Below are 20,091 nucleotides of genomic sequence, written 5' to 3' on the forward strand. Positions count from 1 at the left end.
CCTTAGGAAAATTAGTAGAATATGATATAATCACACAAAAGACTGTTCTTGTTAAGAGCCATATTTTCATAGACTCATGCTTCCAGAATTATGTAAAGTGAAAAAGACACAAAACTATGTATGATTACTATTTATTTTCATAGCGTGGGCAGACATCTTTAATATAAGTTAATATAAAGTCAATATATTAATTTTTATAGTGTAAAACCGTAGAGGTAGTACAGGGATAAAGGTGCTTGCCTTGTATTCAGCCTACCCCAGTCTGATCCTGAGCACCACAGAAGATCCCAAGCATCACCAGGGGGATCCCTGAGCACCAAAAAAAGGAAACTAAATTCATGAAAGTGTATTTGTACATGTGAAAGTGTAGAAAGTAAAAGCAAAATGTGAATGCTCCATATAATTATGGTGATGTCTAGATACTGAACTTCTACGTGACTTTTGCATCGTTATTTCCTGCTATTTTGCATTTTCTGAGTAAACATAGATTATTTTTACAACGAGAAAAAAAAAACCCTCACAAGATGAAAATGAGTAGTTGGCGGATCACATGAATGTGGGGGAGGGAAACAACAGTCTGTCCTTAAAGGCTCCAAATGTGTATCACACCCTTGCTAAAGAAAATTAAATATCTTGGAAATAAGCTTAGAAAGTGATCACTTTGGGGCTGGAGCGATAGCACAGTGGGGAGGGCGTTTGCCTTGCATGCGGCCGACCCAGGTTCGATTCCCAGCATCCCATATGGTCCCCATGTACCGCCAGGAGTAATTCCTGAGTGCATGAGCCAGGAGTAACCCTGAGTGCATCGCCGGGTGTGACCCAAAAATAAAAAAAATAAATAAAATTTAAAAATGAAGTTTTTTAAAAAAAAATGGTGCGGGGAGAGAGGATGCTGAGATGATTATTTTCCGGTGTGGCAGGTCCTAGGCCAACCAGATTATCTGGCACTACCAAGGCCAACTTGTGACTTTTCATACAGAGGATTCCCTTTCTTTAGGGCCATGTCCCTAATCTCACCCTGCTTGATCACCTTTTGTTCATATCAATCTCCCCTCTTCAGCTTGGGGCTTCAGCTGCCTCAAGGGAGCCGGAATGAACAGATCATCTGGCTGCTTCCTGCTAAAAGTGATCAAAGTTTTGTGTCACGGAAGGAGTCCCTTAAGAAAAGAGGTCTGTCCATGGGCCCTTTGTGGGAGTCAGGTGGAATGTCCAATCTGGGCTGCATCAGCATCTGTATCGTAATGAATTTTAAATAGGTCAGCCTCTTCATCTTTTTGTCTTGTTGTATTTTGGGGGCCATATCTGGTGATACTCAGTAGTAAAGAGCTTAGCAGAGAGCCAGGAGCATAGAGCCTGGTGTGGCTCGAACCTGGGTCGGCCAGGTGAAAGGCAAATACCCTAGCTGCTCTACTACTGCTCATACTTTAAACGCACTTATTTTCTATCGAAACTTCTCTGGCTACCAATGAACTTTACCCCTTGACTCCTGCCTGACTCTACCACAAATTCCTTGTGTGACTTTGAAACCTTGAACCTCTTTGAATATCAATGCTCTGAGGAAACAGAGTAATCCTGCCAACCACCTTCCTCTTTCCTTTTGAATTTGTCAGCGTGAATTGCTGGGTTTTTGTAAGGATTCAGGGGAATCAGATGTGTGGAAGTTCTTTTCTTTTTTTTTTCTTTTTGGGTCACATCCAGCGATGCACAGGGGTTACTCCTGGCTCTGCACTCAGGAATTACCCCTGGTGGTGCTCAGGGGTAATATGGGATGCTGGGAATCTAACCCAGGTCGGCCACGTGCAAGGCAAACACTGTGCTATTGTTCCAGCTTCTTGTGGAAGTTCTTAATACAGTGGCCGGAATGTAGGAGACAGATGGTAAATTGAGTGTATGCAAGACAGTGTGTGAAATACTGTTGTTAATATACAACTGCCTTAACTGATGCGCCTGAACTTTATCTCTCTTTTACAACCAAGGTTCGCAGTATTTTAAGTGTGACCATCAGAGGTCTGTCTTTCTGTACCTTGCATCCCTGAGAGAGAATTGCAATGTCACCGCCTACCCCTGTGACTCTTACCAGGATTATAAGAATGGCAAATGCATCACCTGCGGCCTGCCTGGCTCGAGGCCCTGCCCACTGCTGGGTAAGCTGGACTTCCCCCCACCGGTGAACAAAGACCTCCAGTGTAGTAGAACCGCAAGGTGATTTCACGATCTCAAATGGGCCTGACCTAGAAGTGATGTAATGACAGTACTGGGCATGGCCGCGATGAGGTGTGGGAACTAGACAGCAAAAGCATTGATGTGAAAACAGTTGCAACCATGTTACCTATACTATGATCACTTAAAAAGTCATAATAAATTTTTTAAAATAGGCCTGAATAGTGGGGGTTTCCAGAAAATAAACTCAGTTAACTTGCTCTGTGAACTGCTCTGGAGTCTTTCTGTAATGAGCACAGTTAGAAAAGCAGTAAGAATGTCCAAAAGTTGGAGATATAATATTAGTACAGCAGAAGGGCGCTTGCCTGGCATGCAGCTGGCTTGGATTCTATCCCCAGCACCCCATACTGTCCCCTGCACCCCGCCAGGAGTGATCTCTGAGTGCAGAGTCAGAAGTAAGCCAGGTGTGGCCCCCAAACAAAACAACAGCAGTAGCCTGAGGCTTTGACATGGGATGGCTCTGAGACTTTAATTATCCCCCATAGGCACGACCTAAACAAGTCTCAAGATGTGTTGTAGAAGAGGGTTCTCTTTGCTACCAGTGCAATGGAAGTGTTAGGGAGCCTTTAAAATACTGATGCAGGAAGTTTACCACTGGGGGGCGGGGGAAGGGGCAGCAGGCTAGGCCAGGGAAGGGAATATGGTGAAAGGAAGTAGTCACTCTGGAGAATGGGGTGCTGAAAGGTGGTTGAAAGCTTATGTATGAAACCCGATCAGTAACAGTACTGTAAACCTGTAAACCATAGTGCCTTTTTTTTTTTTCAAGTGTCTGTCATAGAGGTAGACTGGGGGGTGGGAGAGAAACTGGGGACACTGATGGAAGGAAGTGGATACTGTGAAAGGATGGGTGTTGGAACATTGTATGACTGAACCCCCAAATTGAATAACTTTGCAAACCACAGTGCCTCAATAAAAAAATAATTGTAGCACGGTAGCACTGTCATCCCATTGTTCATCGATTTGCTCGAGCGGGCACCAGTAACGTCTCCATTATGAGCCTTGTTTTTACTGGTTTTGGCATATTGAATACGACACAGGTAGCTTGCCAGGCTCTGCTGTGTGGGCGGGATACTCTCGGTAGTTTGCCGAGCTCTTCGAGAGGGACAGAGGAATCGAACTCGCTGTGCTGTCACTCCAGTCAATAATAATAATAATAATAATAATAATAATAATAAAAATAAATTATTTAAAATTATTAAATAATGGTCTCACCCCATCATTTATTATTAAATGATGGTCCTACCCCATCTCAGAGTTGGGAGCTTATTTGGAGGTTCTAGCAGGGGAGCGTAACTACTCATATACCCTCAATTGAAGACCAGCACATCTCTTATTTGTCCTCTTGGACTGGGCGCCGAATCAGCCCTGGCGATCAGTGGGGTGAGAGAGATGTCACAGCCAGATCCTATTTGCTCTCATGGATATAGAGGGGGGGGAGAGGGAGGGGGGGGGAAAGGGAGGGAGAATTCTTTTTTAAATTTTTTTAAAATTTATTTATTTATTTTTAATTTAATAGTTTATTTTTAATTAGTGAGTCAACGTGAGGGTACAGTTACAGATTTATACATTTTTGTGCTCATGTTTCTCCCTTACAAAGTTTGATAACCCATCCCTTCACCAGTGCCCATTCTCTACCAAAAGTAAACCCAACATCCCTCTCCCCCCTTCCCAGTCCTGTCTCCCCCCACCCCACACTGCCACTATGGCAGGGTATTCCCTTTTGTTCTCTCTTTCTGATTAGGTGTTGTGGTTTGCAATAAAGGTGTTGAGTGGCCATTGTGTTCAGTCTCTAGTCTATATTGGGCCCGCATCATCTTTCCCCCACATGACCTCCAATCACATTTTACTTGGTGTTCCCTTCTCTGAGTTGCCCAGAATGAGAGACCAGCCTCCAAGCCATGGAGACAACCTCCTGGTACTTATTTCTACTATTCTTGGGTGTTAGTCTTATAGTCTGTTATTCTATAGTCCACAGATGAGTGCAATCTTCCTATGTCTGTCTCTCTCTTTCTGACTCATTTCACTTAGCATAATACTTTCCATGCTGATCCACTTATATGCAAACGTCATGACCTCATTCTTTCTAACAGCTGCATAGTATTCCATTGTATAGATGTACCAGAGTTTCTTCAACCAGTCATCTGTTCTAGGGCACTCGGGTTTTTTCCAGATTCTGGCTATTGTAAACAATGCTGCGATGAACATATAAGTGCAGATGTCATTTCGACTATACTTTTTGGCTTTTCTGGGATATATTCCCAGCAGTGGTATTGCTGGGTCAAATGGGAGCTCAACCTCTAGTTTTTTGAGAATCGTCCATATTGTTTTCCAAAAGGGCTGAACTAGCCGACATTCCCACCAGCAGTGTAGAAGGGAGGGAGGAAGAATTCTTAAAGAAGGGAATTTCCTATTGCCATGACCTATGGATGTGGCAAGCTTAATTGTAGTTCAAGAAAACACAGTATAAGAGCGATAAAATTTTAGACATTCACCTAATTCCATTTTAATTTAGGAAATTATTTTTTTTTCTTTTAGCTTTTGGGCCGCCCTTGGTGATGCTCAGGGGTTACTCCTGACTCTGCACTTAGAAATTACCCCTGGTGGGTTTGGGGGACCATATGGGATACAAGGGATTGAACTCGGGTCGGTCACATGCAAGGCCAGCATCTACTGGGGCTGTGCTACCACTCCAGCCCCCAGAAATAAATGATCTTACTAAAAAAATGTCAATATGCCTTTAGATCCACTCGTGTGTGTGTGTGTGTGTGTGTGTGTGTGTGTTTGTGAAATGTCCCCACCCCATACCCCACTACTGAGAACCAGGACTGGGTGATGGAGGAGGAGGCTATACTATTAGGTCCCTTTGCAAGCCCAACTCTGGGGACAGGGATTGAGCAGGGTGTGGCGGGTGCCAGGGAGCCCTGCTTGGTGACCCAGCAGAGCTGGCCGTGGCCCAAGAGGGATGGATGATTTCAGCGTCTCCAGCAGCCAAACCTGCTGCCCTCGTTACCTTTCCATTCGCTTTGCCTTTATTCAATACATGTTAACAGTCCACTTTTCCAACTTGTTTTCCAGGCTATTATGCTGATACTTGGAAGGACTATTTAAGGGAGAAAGATCCTCCTATGATGAAAGCGTTCTTTGACACCGATGAGAAGCAGCCGTTCTGTGGTAGGTGGTGAATGTGACCGTCAGTATTTTATTTTAAATATATCATTTTATTTTTTTAATTTAATTTAATTTTTTTGCTTTTTGGGTCACACCCAGCAATGCTCAGGGGTTACTCCTGGCTTTGCACTCAGGAATTACTCCTGACGGTGCTTGGGGGACCATATGGGATGCTGAGGATCGAACCTGGGTCGGCCGAGTGCAAGGCAAACGCCCTACCCGCTGTGCTATCACTCAGGCCCCGTTATTTTAAATGTATAATTTTTTAAAAATGTAGCCACCATGAATTACATCCCCCCCTGTGTTAGGGGTATAGGCACACAGTGTTCCAATACCAATCCCATCCTCAGTGTCCCTAGCTCCCCTCCCATCCACTAGTCTGACTCTACGACAGGCACTTAATTTTATCACTTTAAATTCTGGGCACTGGGATCTACATTACTGTCACTGTAGGGTTTCACGCATTGCACTTCCCCACCTTTCAGAACCCCTTCTTCCTCCTGAGTTGTGAGCACTTTCCTGCATTATCTTAGTATTTTCTTCCCTGTCCTAGAGACATTCTTTTCTGTGTTTATTGTTTGTTTGGGGCTACTGGCTCTGTGGTGGGGGTTGCTCCCTGCTGTGCTCCGAAGACCAGGTGGGTCCAGAGATGGAACCCGGGCCTCCCATCTGTAAAGAAGACATACCAGTCTTTGGATCTAGCGCTCTAGCTGTCAAAGTCTTTCATTCTTTGAATGACTGAATCTCAGTTTCCTTCATTCTTTTTTTTTCCTTTTTTTCTTTTTGGGTCACACCCAGTGATGCACACGGGTTACTCCTGGCTCATGCACTCAGGAATTACTCCTGGCGTTGCTTGGGTGACCAGATGGGATGCTGGCAATCGAACTCGGGTCAGCCGAGTGCAAGGCAAACGCCCTACCCACTGTGCTATCGCTCCAGCCCCAGTTTCCTTCATTCTTAATGAGTGAAGATCCTGACGAAGCATGGGGTATGGAGCTAGAAGAACATTAGGCTGAATTCTGACTCTGCCAAATAAAAATTGTGGGACCTTAGCCAAGATACATAATCTCTTTGGATCTCAGTGTCCTGCCAGGTATAATATAGACAGAACAATGCCTTCGTTTTAGGTCATTTCAGTTAAAATATCAGTAAATCACTACATTGCTAGATTCCTTGGGTGGCCATTCTGATTACTAAGATGGTCCAGGGCTCGCTTCCCAAGACACTAGGGAAATATCAGGTGTCAGCCACATTGAGGGGTCAGTTCCAGCTCCAAAGCCATCATGATGAGCTCTAGGCACTGAAGGGTTGTTACTTTAGATGGGCGATAAATGTGGGAGCAGATGGCTAGATGCCCTGGGAATCAGTCTCTGGATTCCTATCTGGATTTCTTTAATATCTTTTTCTTCCCTAACTGCTATGGTGAGTACATTCAGTACTATATTGACTAGAAGTGGTGAGAGTGGGCAACTTTGTCTTGTCTCTAATACTAGAGGGACGACCTTTAGTTTTTCCCCATTGAGAATAATGCTTGATGTGGGCTTGTAGTAGATGGCTTTCACTATATTGAAGAAAGTTTCTTCGACTCCCATTTTGTTGAGAATTTTTATCATGAATGGGTGCTGGATCTTGTCAAAAGCTTTTTCTACATCTGTTGATATGATCATATGGTTTTTATTTCTTGTTTTATACTTTCTTTTATTATGATGCATTATGTCAATTGACTTGTGAATGTTAAACCATCCTTGTGAATGAATCCTACTCAGTCATGGCGTATGATCTTTTTGATGAGTCACTGAATTCTATTTGCTAGTATTTTGTTGAGGATCTTTTAGTCTGTGTTCACCAGAAATATTGGTCTGTAATTTTCTTTTTTGTATTGTCTTTGTCTGCTTTGGGTAACAGGGTGAACTGTTTCTATTTACCTCATAGAAAGTATTTAGAAGTCTCTGTTTTTCAACTTCCTGGAAAAGCTTGAGAAGAACTAGCAGTAGGTCCTCTTTAAAGGTTTTGAAAGAATTCACTAGTGAACCCATCTGGGCCTGGGCTTTTGTTTTTGGAAAGACTTTTGATTACCATTTCAATTTTCTAGATGTTGATAGGCCTGCCCAGGTATGCTAAATCTTCTTGGTTCAGCTTTAGGAGGTTATAAGAATCCAGGAATTTACCCATTTCTTAAGGTTCTCTCATTTTGTTCTGTAAAGATTTTTAAAGTAATCTCTGATGATCATATGGATTTCTGCGGTTTCTGTTGTGATTTCCCCCTTTGCATTTCTGACACAGTTTATGAGGTTTCTCTCTCTGTGTTTCTCTGTGAATCTTGCTAGTGCTTTATTGATCTTGTTTATTTTCTCAAAGAACCAGCTCTTGGTTTTGTTGATCTTTTGGACTGTTTTTTTTTGGGATTGCAGCTTATTGATTTCTGCTTTAAGTTTTATTATTTCCTTCCTCTTGCCTGGTTTGGGCTCCTTTTATTGGTCATTTTCCAAGATATTAACCTGTGAGGCTAAGTTAGTGATATACAGGCCCTTTCTTCCTTTCTGATCAGTGCTCGCAGAGCTACAAACTTTCCTCTTAACACGCCCACAAATTCTGGTAGCTTGTGTCCTCATCCTTGACTGTTTCCAGGAATCTTTCGATTTCCTCTCTGATTGTTCAGTAGTGAGCTGTTTAATTTCTGGGTGTTTGATTTAATTATCTGTTTTTGTGTGTGATTCACTTCTATTTTCAGTGCATCATAGTCTGAAAAGATAGACACAATTTCTATCCTCTTAATTTTATGGAGGATGTTTTGTGGCCCAGTTTGTGGTCTATCTTGGAGAATGTTCCAGTGCACTGGAGAAGAATGTGTATTCAGCTTTTGGGAGATGAAAAGTGCCGTATACATTTACTAACTCCCTCTCTTCCATTTATTCCTTCAAAAAAAGTATCTCCTTGATGAACTTTAGTCTGATTGATCTATTGAGAGGTGACAAAGTACTGTTGAAGTTGCTATCAGTGTCTTTCTTCAAGTCTGTTAGCAGTCATTTCTAGTATTTTGCTGGTCCCTCATCAGGTGCATAGACATTTAGGAGTGTGAGTTCTTTCTAGTGTACCAATCCCTTGACAATTAAGGAATTACCTTCACTTTCTCTTACAACCTTCTTTAGTCTGAAGTCTATGTGGTTAGATACTAGCATGGCCACCCCAGATTTTTGGAGAGGGTTGTTTGCTTGGAGAATTATTTCTTCTTGTATGCAGCATAATGTTGGTTTCAATTTTCTATTCCAACCTGCCACTCTGTGCCTTTTGATTGGTGCATTTAGTCTATTGACTCTGAGAAAGATTTTTGTGATGGAGATTTGTGCCAATTTCATGTAGGAGTTTGGTGTACTTGTGGGACTATACTTGTGGGTCTAATCTTAAAGTAGCCCATTTAGTTCTCCTTGTAACAATAGTTTTGTGTCTCTGAAGTGCCTGAATTGTTCTTTGTCTGTGAAATTGTGTATTGTTCCTTCAAATCTGAATGAGTGTCTGGCTGGGTAATGTTATCTTGGTGAAAAATTCATTTCATTGAGCTTGTTCACTATGTCCCACCACTGTCTTTGGACCCAAGGGGCTTCCTTTGATAAGTCCGCTGTGAATCTTAGGGATGCTCTTTTATAAGCAATGTCCTTGTTTGATCTTGTTGTTTTCAGTATTCTACCTCTATCTGTGGTTTTCATGATTCTGATTGGGATATGTCTTGGGGTATTTTTTAATTTGGATTTCTTTTAGCTGGTACCCTTCAGGCCTCCTGGATTTGGGTGCATGCACTCTTCAGCTCTGGGATCTTCTCAGCAACGATAGTTTGGGTGGTTTCTTTTTCATCAGGGTTTTCTTACTGCCCTCTGGTACTCCAGTGATTCTTATGTTGTTTCTGTTAGCATCATCGTGTTTTTCTCCTGTCATCTGCTGGTTTAGTTTGAGGGTCTTTTCCATCTTCCGCTGTAGTCTGGAGATTTTTTGCACCTTGTTTTGGAGCTCACTGATTCTGTCCTCGTCAGCTGTTCCTCTCCTGGTGAGCCTTTCCAGAGTGTTTTTCATTCCTCCTATTAGGTTTTTCAGGTCTGTTATTTCTGCTGGTATTTTCTTTTGTACTTCCCTAATTTCTGCTCTTATATCCTGAGTGTTCTATTAGTAGTGTATCTCATTGTTCCTTAGAGCTCCTTCTGCACCCTTAACAATTCCATTCTAAATTCCTTATCAGAGAGGTTGTGTAGCTCATTATTGCTCATTGGGTCATCCATTAGTTTCTTCACTCACTAAGCTTGGTGGGTTTCTGCGTTGCTTTACCATCATGACCTTTGCCTTTTAGGGTTGTTACTTGTGTGTTTTTGTGTGGTTAGGACCTTAGTTAGGATGTCTTTGTATGTGTAGGATGAGTCACAGAGTGGGAAAGAAATGCGTGGCAGTGGAGCAATGCTCTTCCCAGAGGTTCCAGATAGGGGAGGTACCTGATAGAAGCGAACAGTTTCCCAAAGTCCGAGCATCTGCCCTGATGTCCTGGCGCTGTTCCCTCTCACTTCTTGCAGCCTCTCTGGGTGACTCTGGGTTGGGGAAGTACTTAATAGAGACTAAACGTTCCCCCAGGATCTGAGCACCTGTCCTGATGTCCTAGCGTTGTTTCCTCTCACTTCTCACAGCCTCATTTACCACCTTCTAACGGTCATTTTTCTTACCTTGTTGTGACTACCGTTTAATGTGCGGACTAACGATGGGCGGATCCCCGAGCAGGAGATGGGGGCTCCAAAGGCATGATATGACTCAGTCTTAGTGCCCTGGAAGGCCTCGTGGAGGAAGGGAAGCTTAAACCCAAAAGATGAATTGGCCAAGGGGGGTAAAGGAACAGTGTCTGAGTGCAGGAAAGGCCAAGGGAATCTGGGGTGTGGCATTAGGAGCAGGCAAGGGATAGACGGTGAACATGGTTGAGACGAAGGGTGATCTGGTCAGCTGTGGAGGATCTCTGTGTAGCCACCTTGTTGACTCAGTCTAACAGAGGAGGATTAAAGTGCATCATTTATCTGACAGTAGGATCTCACAACCTTCCACAGAACAGTGAGATCTCTAGTCCATGGACATGCCTAAATATGGCAAGCAGATCCCATCAGTCATGTCGCTCAGGCCATTGTTAAAGAGACTAGAAAGGAATGCAAGAAAACTCTGCCTCACATCTCTGCAGAGATATTAGAGAGAAAGAAAATGTAGATTTGTTATTAGATAGACTGGGGGTTTTAAGAATTGACCCTTCAGGGAAGCAGAAATACTCTCTCTTACTATATTCTCTCCCTGTTTTGTAGTATATCATTACTTTCTGGATATTTCACCTTGGAACAAGAACATAAGAAAAGGGTACATTACGATCAAACTGACAGACAAAGCTGGGAGCGTCACAGTATCCAAAATCAAGCAGTGAGTATATTTCTTAAGCTCAGAAAATGCAATTTGCATTAGAAAATTGGAAATTCTTAAAAAAAAACTTAACAGTGGGAGAAATGATCAATTGAATGTTCTCATGTAGGGCCAGAAAGATAGTACAGTGGGTAGGGCACTTGCCTTGCACATGGCAATCCTGATCTCAACCTCTGGCACTGCATATAATCCCCTGAGCTCTATAAGAAATGATGTTGGAGCACAGAGCCAGGAGCAAGCAAGCCCTGAATACCACCAAATTCAATAAATAAAATAAAAGAAGACACCCCCATAAAAGAATATTATTAATACATTAAAGGTTTTGTGAAACATTTTGAATGGAATATTTATAATGTGCTTTGTGAAAAAATGTAGGATCTTAAGTTGTATAAAGTACAAAAGTTAGTTCGACAGTGTAAAAAAATAAACATCAAAATATGTCTGATTGCTGCTCCTCATGTAGTAAGAATATGAATGTTTTTTCATCTTCTCTTCTCAATTTCCTGTAATACTGTGCTTATTGTATATATGTAGCATATAATCTGTAGAGATGTATAGTTTTCGAAGAATTCAAATCTTTTTCATTTATTGCTTTTGAAATCCACATAAAAACCAGAACTGTTTTAAGTAAAAATAGTTTGAGGTTATTTTATGTTACTCGTTTTATCAGGAGAGAAGTGGCTTCTGTGTTCTTTTGTCTACTGGATGCTTGATTTATCTCTTGGTCCTCTTCCCTGAGGACTAAGCAGAATCTCATCTGAAAACGGCTGTCACATTATAGAGGCATAAACTGAGAAAGGGTGGGCGGGTGGGTGGTTTTCGAGTGATTTTTTAAAAAAATGCATTTGTTTCATAACAGCATTTGTTTATGGAATGAATCACCTTACACTTAAGCTCAAACCAGTAGGCTAAAACACACATTTGGGGTGGAGGGGGTAGTTCAGAAGGTTAGTATGTGTGCCCCAGTAGGTGAGAGGCCCAGGTTCAATCCTTGGCACCACATACTCCCCCATGTACATGGCGTGACCTTTGAGCACTTACATAGCCAGGAGTAGCCTGGAGCACCCCCTAAGTGTGACCCAAAGCTGAAAAAAAAAAAACAAACCCTCCTTAAACAAGCAAAACCTCTAAAACAGAAAACCACACAATTTGGCTGAAAAGATGCATTAAAACTGGAGAAGGCTGGGTTTTCATCCTTTAAAATAGATAAATAAATAAATAAATGAATAAATAAAAACAAAAAATATATATGGAAACTGAGGCTCAAAGAGGTGAAGCAATGTGGCCAATGTCACACCGATCGGTGAATCAGTGAAATTAAGGCAAGTCTGCGAGCCCCTCCTGGACTGCATCCCCCGTGCTGAAGGTCCTGGAGGTGTGAGTGTCTTTAAAGGATTGATTTCTTTAGAGGTCCCCCGGATCAGACCTGAGAGCTCAGCACCAGCTCTCAGCCCACAGATTCCCCCAGATCCCGGTAGGGGGCATCGGAAGGCAGCAGCTCAGGTAGCTTTCCGGGTGTGTGATGTGCTTAAGAGGAGGCTAAGCAGAGACCTCTTCTGGACAGCCTGAGGAATGGCAGGGGATGCTGTCAGCACCAGCAAAGCTGTGCTTTTTGTGTTAGGAATTGCTTCCAGGGGCTGGAGAGAGTACCACCGAGAGGACACTAGCTTTGCACGGGGCCAACCCAGGCTCCCATCCCTGGCATCCCATATGGTCCCCTGAGCACCACTGTGAATGATCTCTGATCTCTGAACGCAGAGGCAGGAGGAACCCGTGAGCATTGCTGAGGGTGAACCAAAGATTAAAAAATAATTTAATTAAAATGCAAAACAAAATCTCTTACATATTTTTGTTCGGGGGTGGGGGGGTCACACCAGGCAGTGCTCAGGGCTTATTCCTGGCTCTGAAGTCAGGAATCACTCTCCGCAGAGCTTGGGGTACCAAACAGGATGTTGAGGATTAAACCTGGGTTGGCAACTTGCTAAGCAAACACCCTCTCCACTGTACTATCTCTCCAGCCCCAAGAATCATTTACATATTTGTGCCATATACCTGTTACATGTTTCCATTTGACATGGTGAATTTCTCCCAACTAGCACTCTCTAAAATTGGAAGTTTAGATCTTGGTTAAGATAGAGACCTTAACACTTTTATTTTGGATGTGTTTTGTCATTTTCATTTTAGTCGTGTTTGTGAAAAGTCATCTTTAGTCAGAGACTAGGTAGAAGGAACATTGGTGTTCTGAAATGTGATAAGATTGTGAACACTTCCTGCTTTTAGTGCAAAGTAAACATTTTAGTATATTTGCAATGTAAGATAAAAAAGGGGGATACTATGAGAACTTTCGATAAGGGACTTGAGTTGAGTTATTGTTACCAGATGTGGATACAAATGGAGGCTCATTTACTATTATTTACCCAATGCGTTTCCAAGAATTTATAGTTTACATGTATTTTTGAACACTTGCAAAAACTGAGATTTACCATAAAATTCATTTCTTGAAGTTTACAATTAATGACCTTTCGTATATTCTTCTCACCTTTCCTAGTTTGCCTAAGAATCAGTGTTTGAGTCTGGCAGTGCAGTTTATCTTTTTAAAAATTTCTTACATTTTAAAATTTTATTTTCATAAGGTTGTTCACGTTAATTGATTACATTCGATATTTCAACACCAATCCCACCACCACTATGCCTTCCCACCACCATTATTGTGAGTTTTCCCACCACCATTCAAGCCTGCCCGCCAAAGCCAGATTCTAGATAATTGATTTTTCTATTGCTTATTATAAATATCATGAGACATCTCGTGGCCGCAAAAGCGGCCACAAGCTCCTGGAGTTTTAAATATGTAAATGATTGGGGTCCAGAGACATCTCTTAAGGGAGCTAATCCATTTTGAGATTCCTTTGTGACTCGCTGGATCAAGACTGGTGGCATGCTTCAATATGGCCCAGAAGCAGTTTGTGGGCATGGTAGCCAGGACCCCCCAGGGGCAGGGAGACGGCAAGGGACGGCCTGGCGTCTTCAGACCCTGTTCCCGAGTACCTGGGTTTTTCTTCTGAAAGTTTGTAGCCTCTAGGGGTTCATTTGGAGTTGGCAGACTGCAGTTCATCTTTGTATTTATTTTGGTTTCAGTGATGAAAGTTGGCTCAGCCAAGTCATAAAGTCGAGTGGCTCCCTGCAAATGAGTTATTTGTAGCTAAAAAGCTGATAATACCTTTACTCACAGTCTATATCTATTTTTATAAAGCTTTATTTATATCTTTTAACATAGTATTCCTTCCATCCAGTGAACTCACGACCTTTCAGAAATACCACCAAGTGAGTATGCTTGCAAGATTCAACCAAGATCTGGAGAAAGTGGCAAACATCTCCTTGATATTCTCTACAGGGTCTATCATTGGCCCGAAGTACAAACTCCGGATTACTCGAGTGAAATTACGATCACTTGTTCATCCTGAAAGGTGAGGTTGGGGTTTGATGAACCCTGATTTCTAAAGATACTGTGGCATCCTCTGCAGTCTGTCGGTCTGATATTTGGTTTTGTTTGTTTGTTTTGTTTGGGGACCACACCTGGCTACGCTCAGGGTTTAGTTCTGGCAGTGCTTGGAGAACCATATGTGGGCCAGGGATTGGAACCAAGCCAGCTGCATGCAGAGAAAGTGCCTTACCTGCTGTGCTATCTCTCCTGCAGTGAATCTGTGTCTGAATATGTCTTGGCCAGTCGGGATGAAGGAAGTCAGGGGTTTTCCCAAAATAGACTTGATAAAAATAAATAGCCTAGTGATCCTTGAAAATTATGCTGGCACTCACTTAAAGATAAATGCCCCAGAAATCCAAGGAGACAGTGCTGTTATATGTTTGGAATTATATAATACCTCCCTCACCATCCACACTGCCGGGAAGTTAATTTGTTGTCCAGAGGAAGCCTCATATAATTTGACAAACCAATAAACCAGAGCAGAGCCAAACGTTTTTGAAGGTAGAGAAAAATTGGAACATTTTATTCCACTGATAGAATGGCAAAGTACTTGCTAAATAAGTGTTACATTTAGTTAACTGTGCTAATAATGTGTTTTGTCCAGGAAATTAAGGAGTTACAACCCGTTCCCCTCTGGTTTAGAAAAACTAGATGTGTGTGTGGTGGAGGAGGAGGGGGGAGGAATAGAGGAATAGAGAGGGAGGAAGAAGCAGCTTGGGAGACAATGCTTTTTTTTTTTTTAAGTAAAAACAGGTTTTATTTGAAGTTCTGAAGAGTGTGTATGTATGGAGGGAGAAGAGAGAGAGAGAGAGACAGAGACAGAGAGACAGAGACCGAGACAGAGAGACTAGTGCGTTCAAAGGAGAACTCAGGTTCCTTCAGGGTGGACTGCCGGGAGCCTCAGTACATATCCCGCGTTAAAGTGTGAAAGCGCATTTCTTTTTATTTATTTATTTATTGAGAAATTTTGCTTTTTTGGGGGTGGTGGATCACACCTGACAATGCTCAGGGGGTACCCTGACTCTGTACTCAGGAATTACTCCTGTCGGTGCTCAGCGGATCATATGGGATGCAGGGAATTGAACCGGGGTTGGCCAAATGCAAGGCAAACACCCTCCCCAGTGTACTATTGTTCTGGCCCCGTGAAAGTGCATTTCTCCAGAGGGGAGATGCAGGCAACACAGAGTGCCTGAGTTAGCAACCCACACGCATCGAGAATGAATTTGTTTTTTGTTTTTGTTTTGGGCCCCACTTGGCTGTGTTCAGGACTTACTCCTGGCAGGCTCAGGGAGCCAGATGGGATGCTGGGGATCCAGTCCGAGTCAGCTGCATGCAAAGCAAATGCCTACCTGCTGCACTGGCTCTCCAGCCCCCAAGAATGATTTTTTTATTTAAATGTGCAGGGCTGAGATGATCTGTTTGTTTCGTGACAGATGTCACAATGACATAGTTGCAGCATCTGATCTACAGACAGGACAAAATGATGCGAATAGCTAGTACTTCATGTTTATGGATTCATGTTTTTCCTGAAGCTTTGAGTAGAATATTTAACAATGAAGAGTCTTTTAAAATGATCATCATTACTTTTTTTGTTGTTGTTTTTAGTGGGGGACACACCTGACAATGCTCAGGACTTACCCCTTGTTCTGAACTTAGGAATCACTCCTGGCAGTACTCAGGGAACCATGTAGGATGCCGGGATTGAACCTGGGACCTCTGCATGCAAGGCAGGCGCCCTACCCACTGTACTATCGCTCTGGCCCCCATCATCATTACATTGTTTTTAAATTTTATTTTATTTTTATAAATCCCACCACCATTATACCTTCTCACCACCATATTTCCATCCCTGATCCCAAACCCTTCCCCCAATGCAGAACTGAGTAATTTATTTTGTATTGTTTGTTATGAATAATCTGCTAAAATTGATCCAAAAATGTTTTCTTAAGAGGAAAGTGTGTGAAGATTGTTGTTTTTCACCCAGGAGTCATTAAGTCCTTCTACAAGACACTAGTAACATGCTGTTAAAGGTTGAGCCTTGTGTGCTTATATCTGTATAGATATATTTCACCCTAAGTTTGGTTGCTTCTACTTTAGACCCCATCAAATGTGGTATACCACTCTTGGTATACTGGTGGTGTCAAGTACAAGATGTCCAGGAATAGATTCCCTCCTGGGGGAGGCCATGAGCTTAGCGGCTATTGAGTTCTGGAGGTTTTTGGCTGCTGGGGCTGATTTCGTCAGGGTGGGGAGGGGACCTCACTTGCCCCCTCTGGGTTGCCCCTCATGAAACGGCCTAGTGCGGGGGTCTGGAGGCATCTCTATTGCATACCATTCTGTGCTCTCTTTCGAGAGATTTATTGTTAAGTCTTTGGATTATGGCCGTTAATAAGATTATGCATCATTACATTTTAAAAACTGTGGAACATTTCCCCCTGATTATCAGAGGATCAAGATTTTGTGTACAAAACCTGGAAAATACAGGAAGGGCTAGTAAACAGAACAATATCCCCCATTAAATCATTATTCAGAGGCAATTACTGCTCATATTTTGTGATTTCTTTCTAATCGTTCTATGGCCACTGTAAATCCAGTTGGAATTGTGTGGCGAATGAACTTTTGCCTCCTGCTTTCTCAACGATGAGGATTTTTGTTTATTCACCATAGCATTTGCCTGCATCATTAGAAATGATGGCAGAGTCATTTTATACACTAAGGATTCAGTACAGCATACTAGCCTGTAGTATTTTCATGATTTTGTTGACGAGAATCTTTCTCCCTGTTCTTATAGACCCCACTTGTGTCGATATGATGTAGTGCTGTTGGAAAATGTGGAAACGTTCTTCAACCCTATCTCTTGCCCAGAGTTGCGGCTGTAGCTGCTGTGAGAAAATGTGGGCCAAGAGTCCGGAGAGACACAGCAACAGGTGTTTGAAGAAGCTTCACCGCACCTTTCCCTGAAGGCACAAGAAGGACAGAATAGCCATTGGATAGCTCATTGCAAAACGTCAGTTGGCCTTGGATTGCAAAGCAGCAAGGGGCGGGGGGTGATCTCTGAAGTAGGGCAAGTCAGAAATGACCTATTGCTGTTCCTGAGCTTCTTTTGTTCCATTCTGTCATCCTCCTGCCAGTTCTTACGGCCAGCTCAGGAGATAACTGTGGATCGAGAGGAAGCTTAGTGGGAAACCTCCCTTTGTTTGGAGGACGTGCACCCGGTGCTCCTGAGGTGATTCTCAGCCAAATGCTTCACTGCCAGGACCTGAGACTATGGTGCTGCTTGGACCCTGCAGTGTCAGGGACACCTGGGCCACACTAGCGGTGAGGTGGGGGTGGGCATCCAGGGCTGTACCCAGGGATGCTCTAGGGACCATGCATTTAACCGGGATGGAACTGAGGTCTGTGCCTTAACCACTGCGCTATTTGTCTGGCCCCTGGAGACCTCTGTTAGGGCGCAGTTCCACATCCCTAAGTCCAGTCCCTCCAGGTCCTGGCAGGTAAAAGGTAACGGAGACTCCCTCACTTCCCTGGGTAATGGTGTAGGTTGGCGGACAAGTCTGTGAAGGGAGCTTTGCCATCCCGTGGGTGCCACACCGGCGAGGGATCGGAGAAATGTGAATTTGCTTTTATTTATTTTGATAGGACTTTTCTAATTTGCAACCTGGGTGCTGCTTCTCACCAGCCCTGCCCTGGGGCTTGTTGCTCCGGGAAGGCAAGGGAACCCCTGTCCCCGGCTTCCTGCCTCCCCTGGGAGACCCTGACTGGGGGTGGATTTTGCTGGGTGTGATGGGCCAGCCAAGGTGCCGAATGAAACAGTGTCTGGGGGGACGCCAGAGGGAGAGGAAGCAGAGGGTCGCTTCGCTCATGGTGACCACAAATGGAGACTGTGCAGAAGCTTCCCTTCATGGACAACCATCATCTTTTGGTTTTGTTTTGGGTTCTGGTCCACACCTGGCTATGCGCAGGTCTTGCTCCTGGCTCTGTGCTCAGATTTCACTCCTGGCGGGCCCAGGAGACATCTGTGGTGCTGGGGATCGAACCTCAGAACCTCAGCCGGTCATGTGCAAGGAAACTCCTTACCTGCTATACTGCTGCTCTAGCGGATGGACAACCATCATTTTAGCCATCCTAAAAAAAAAAAGTCATTTTTATTTCATCCTCATGCAACCCATGATTTTTGATCAATGCTCAGAAAATGTGTAGATGCCAAATAAAAATGATCTGTCATTCTACCTATTAGCCGTGATGGCTGTGTTTTCCTGTTTATCCACTCCGCTCGACCCGTCTTTTTGTTTTGCAGTTGCTGGGATGACTGGATGTGGTATACACGAGGCTGTGGTGTTCACACATAAGCATTTGAATACTTAATGGGTGCCCGGAAGGGGGCGCATGCCCTGGTTTCACACACACAGTTGTGGAGCATCCGTTTAGGATATCATGTCAGGAAATTATAAAGGCAGTGCTGCATGGATTGATGTGTGGGTCATGCAGGGATCAAACTATAGGACTCCCGCCTCTAAGGCTGGCACTTTTTTTTTTTTTTTTGCTTTTTGGGTCACACCTGGCAGTGCACAGGGGTTACTCCTGGCTCTGCACTCAGGAATTACTCCTAGTGGTGCTCAGGGGACCATATGGGATGCTGGGAATCGAACTCAGTTTGGCCGCGTGCAAGGCAAACGCCCTACCCACTGTGCTATCGCTCCAGCCCCTGGCACTTTTTTTTAAAAAAATTATTTTTTTATTGAATCACCATGAAAAAAGTAACAAAGCTTTCAGGTTCAAGTCTCAGTCATTCAATGATCAGACCCCCATCCCTTCACCAGTGCACATGTTCCACCACCAAGAACCCCAGTCTACCCCCCTCCCACCCCCCACCTGTGTGGCTAATGATCTTCACTTTATTCTCTCTATACTTTGAATACATTCAATATTTCAACAGAAAACTATTATTATTTAGAATTTCCCCCATCAATCAAACCTGCTGAAAAGGTATCATTTAGTAATTTGTTTTCCATTGCTGAGAATGAAGAATATATGAGCTTGCATGGTCGAAACAGCGGCTGCGCAGTTTTGTATTTCTGATATTTTAGCTCAGTTCACAGTTTCATGTGTGGCTGCTCTGGATCTCGTCTGGGCAAAGAGCATGCTGGTAACACTCCCATCCCAAGATCTCCTGCGCACCACGTCACTGCAAGCTCATACCTTTGGGTAGTGGGTTCTAGAAGATGGCGGTCGCCATGTGGGTGCTGCTGCCGCCGCTGCCGCCACCCCCTCTGAAAGGAAAGGTCGAGAGAGAAAAACCTTTCCCCTCCCGGGGCGGCATGGGGCTGTAGCTCAGTTCACAGTCTAGATCATTTCTATACGAAGCCGCTGGGTGCCAAAAGAGGTTAGTAGCCCTCCAGGATCATAGTCTTTAAGGAGCAGAGGAGCCGTTTCGTGTGCGGCTGCTCCCAATCTCATCTGGGCAGAGAAGGTTCCGGTAATACCCTCATCCCAAGATCTCCTGCGCGCCACGTCACTGCAAGCTCGTACCTCTGGGTAGTGAGTTCTAGAAGATGGCGGTCACCACGTGGGTGCCACCGTAAGGCTGGCACTTTACCTCTGAACTGTCCTAGTGCCCTCTAGAGAAAATCTGTCATCACCACAGGCCCACCCTCCAGTTTTAACGAGCAGCCTGGCAGCCAAGCTTCTTTTATTTGTATCCCTATCCACTTAGTTCCTATCCCATAATCATGATGCAAATCCCAGTTCCTGAGTCATTTCATTCACAAATACTTCGATATTTTGAAAAGCAT

At 43.6% G+C, this 20,091-nt stretch overlaps 1 protein-coding gene across 1 annotated transcript in view; it reads left to right on the forward strand.

Moving 5' to 3' along the window:
• The window catches only part of LIPH (lipase H), a 35,280-nt gene extending 16,823 nt beyond the window's left edge, over nucleotides 1–18,457 (forward strand). Inside the window, exons 6-10 of the mRNA XM_055124796.1 lie at nucleotides 1,977–2,144; nucleotides 5,296–5,391; nucleotides 10,707–10,818; nucleotides 14,109–14,282; nucleotides 17,091–18,457. Of these exons, the coding sequence (XP_054980771.1) occupies nucleotides 1,977–2,144; nucleotides 5,296–5,391; nucleotides 10,707–10,818; nucleotides 14,109–14,282; nucleotides 17,091–17,178 (638 nt within the window). The 3' untranslated portion in view covers nucleotides 17,179–18,457. The remainder of the gene's footprint in view (nucleotides 1–1,976; nucleotides 2,145–5,295; nucleotides 5,392–10,706; nucleotides 10,819–14,108; nucleotides 14,283–17,090) is intronic.
• The last annotated feature ends 1,634 nt before the right edge of the window (nucleotides 18,458–20,091 follow it).

The sequence above is a fragment of the Sorex araneus genome, chromosome 2, assembly GCF_027595985.1.
Source record: "Sorex araneus isolate mSorAra2 chromosome 2, mSorAra2.pri, whole genome shotgun sequence".
Lineage (NCBI taxonomy): Eukaryota > Metazoa > Chordata > Mammalia > Eulipotyphla > Soricidae > Sorex > Sorex araneus.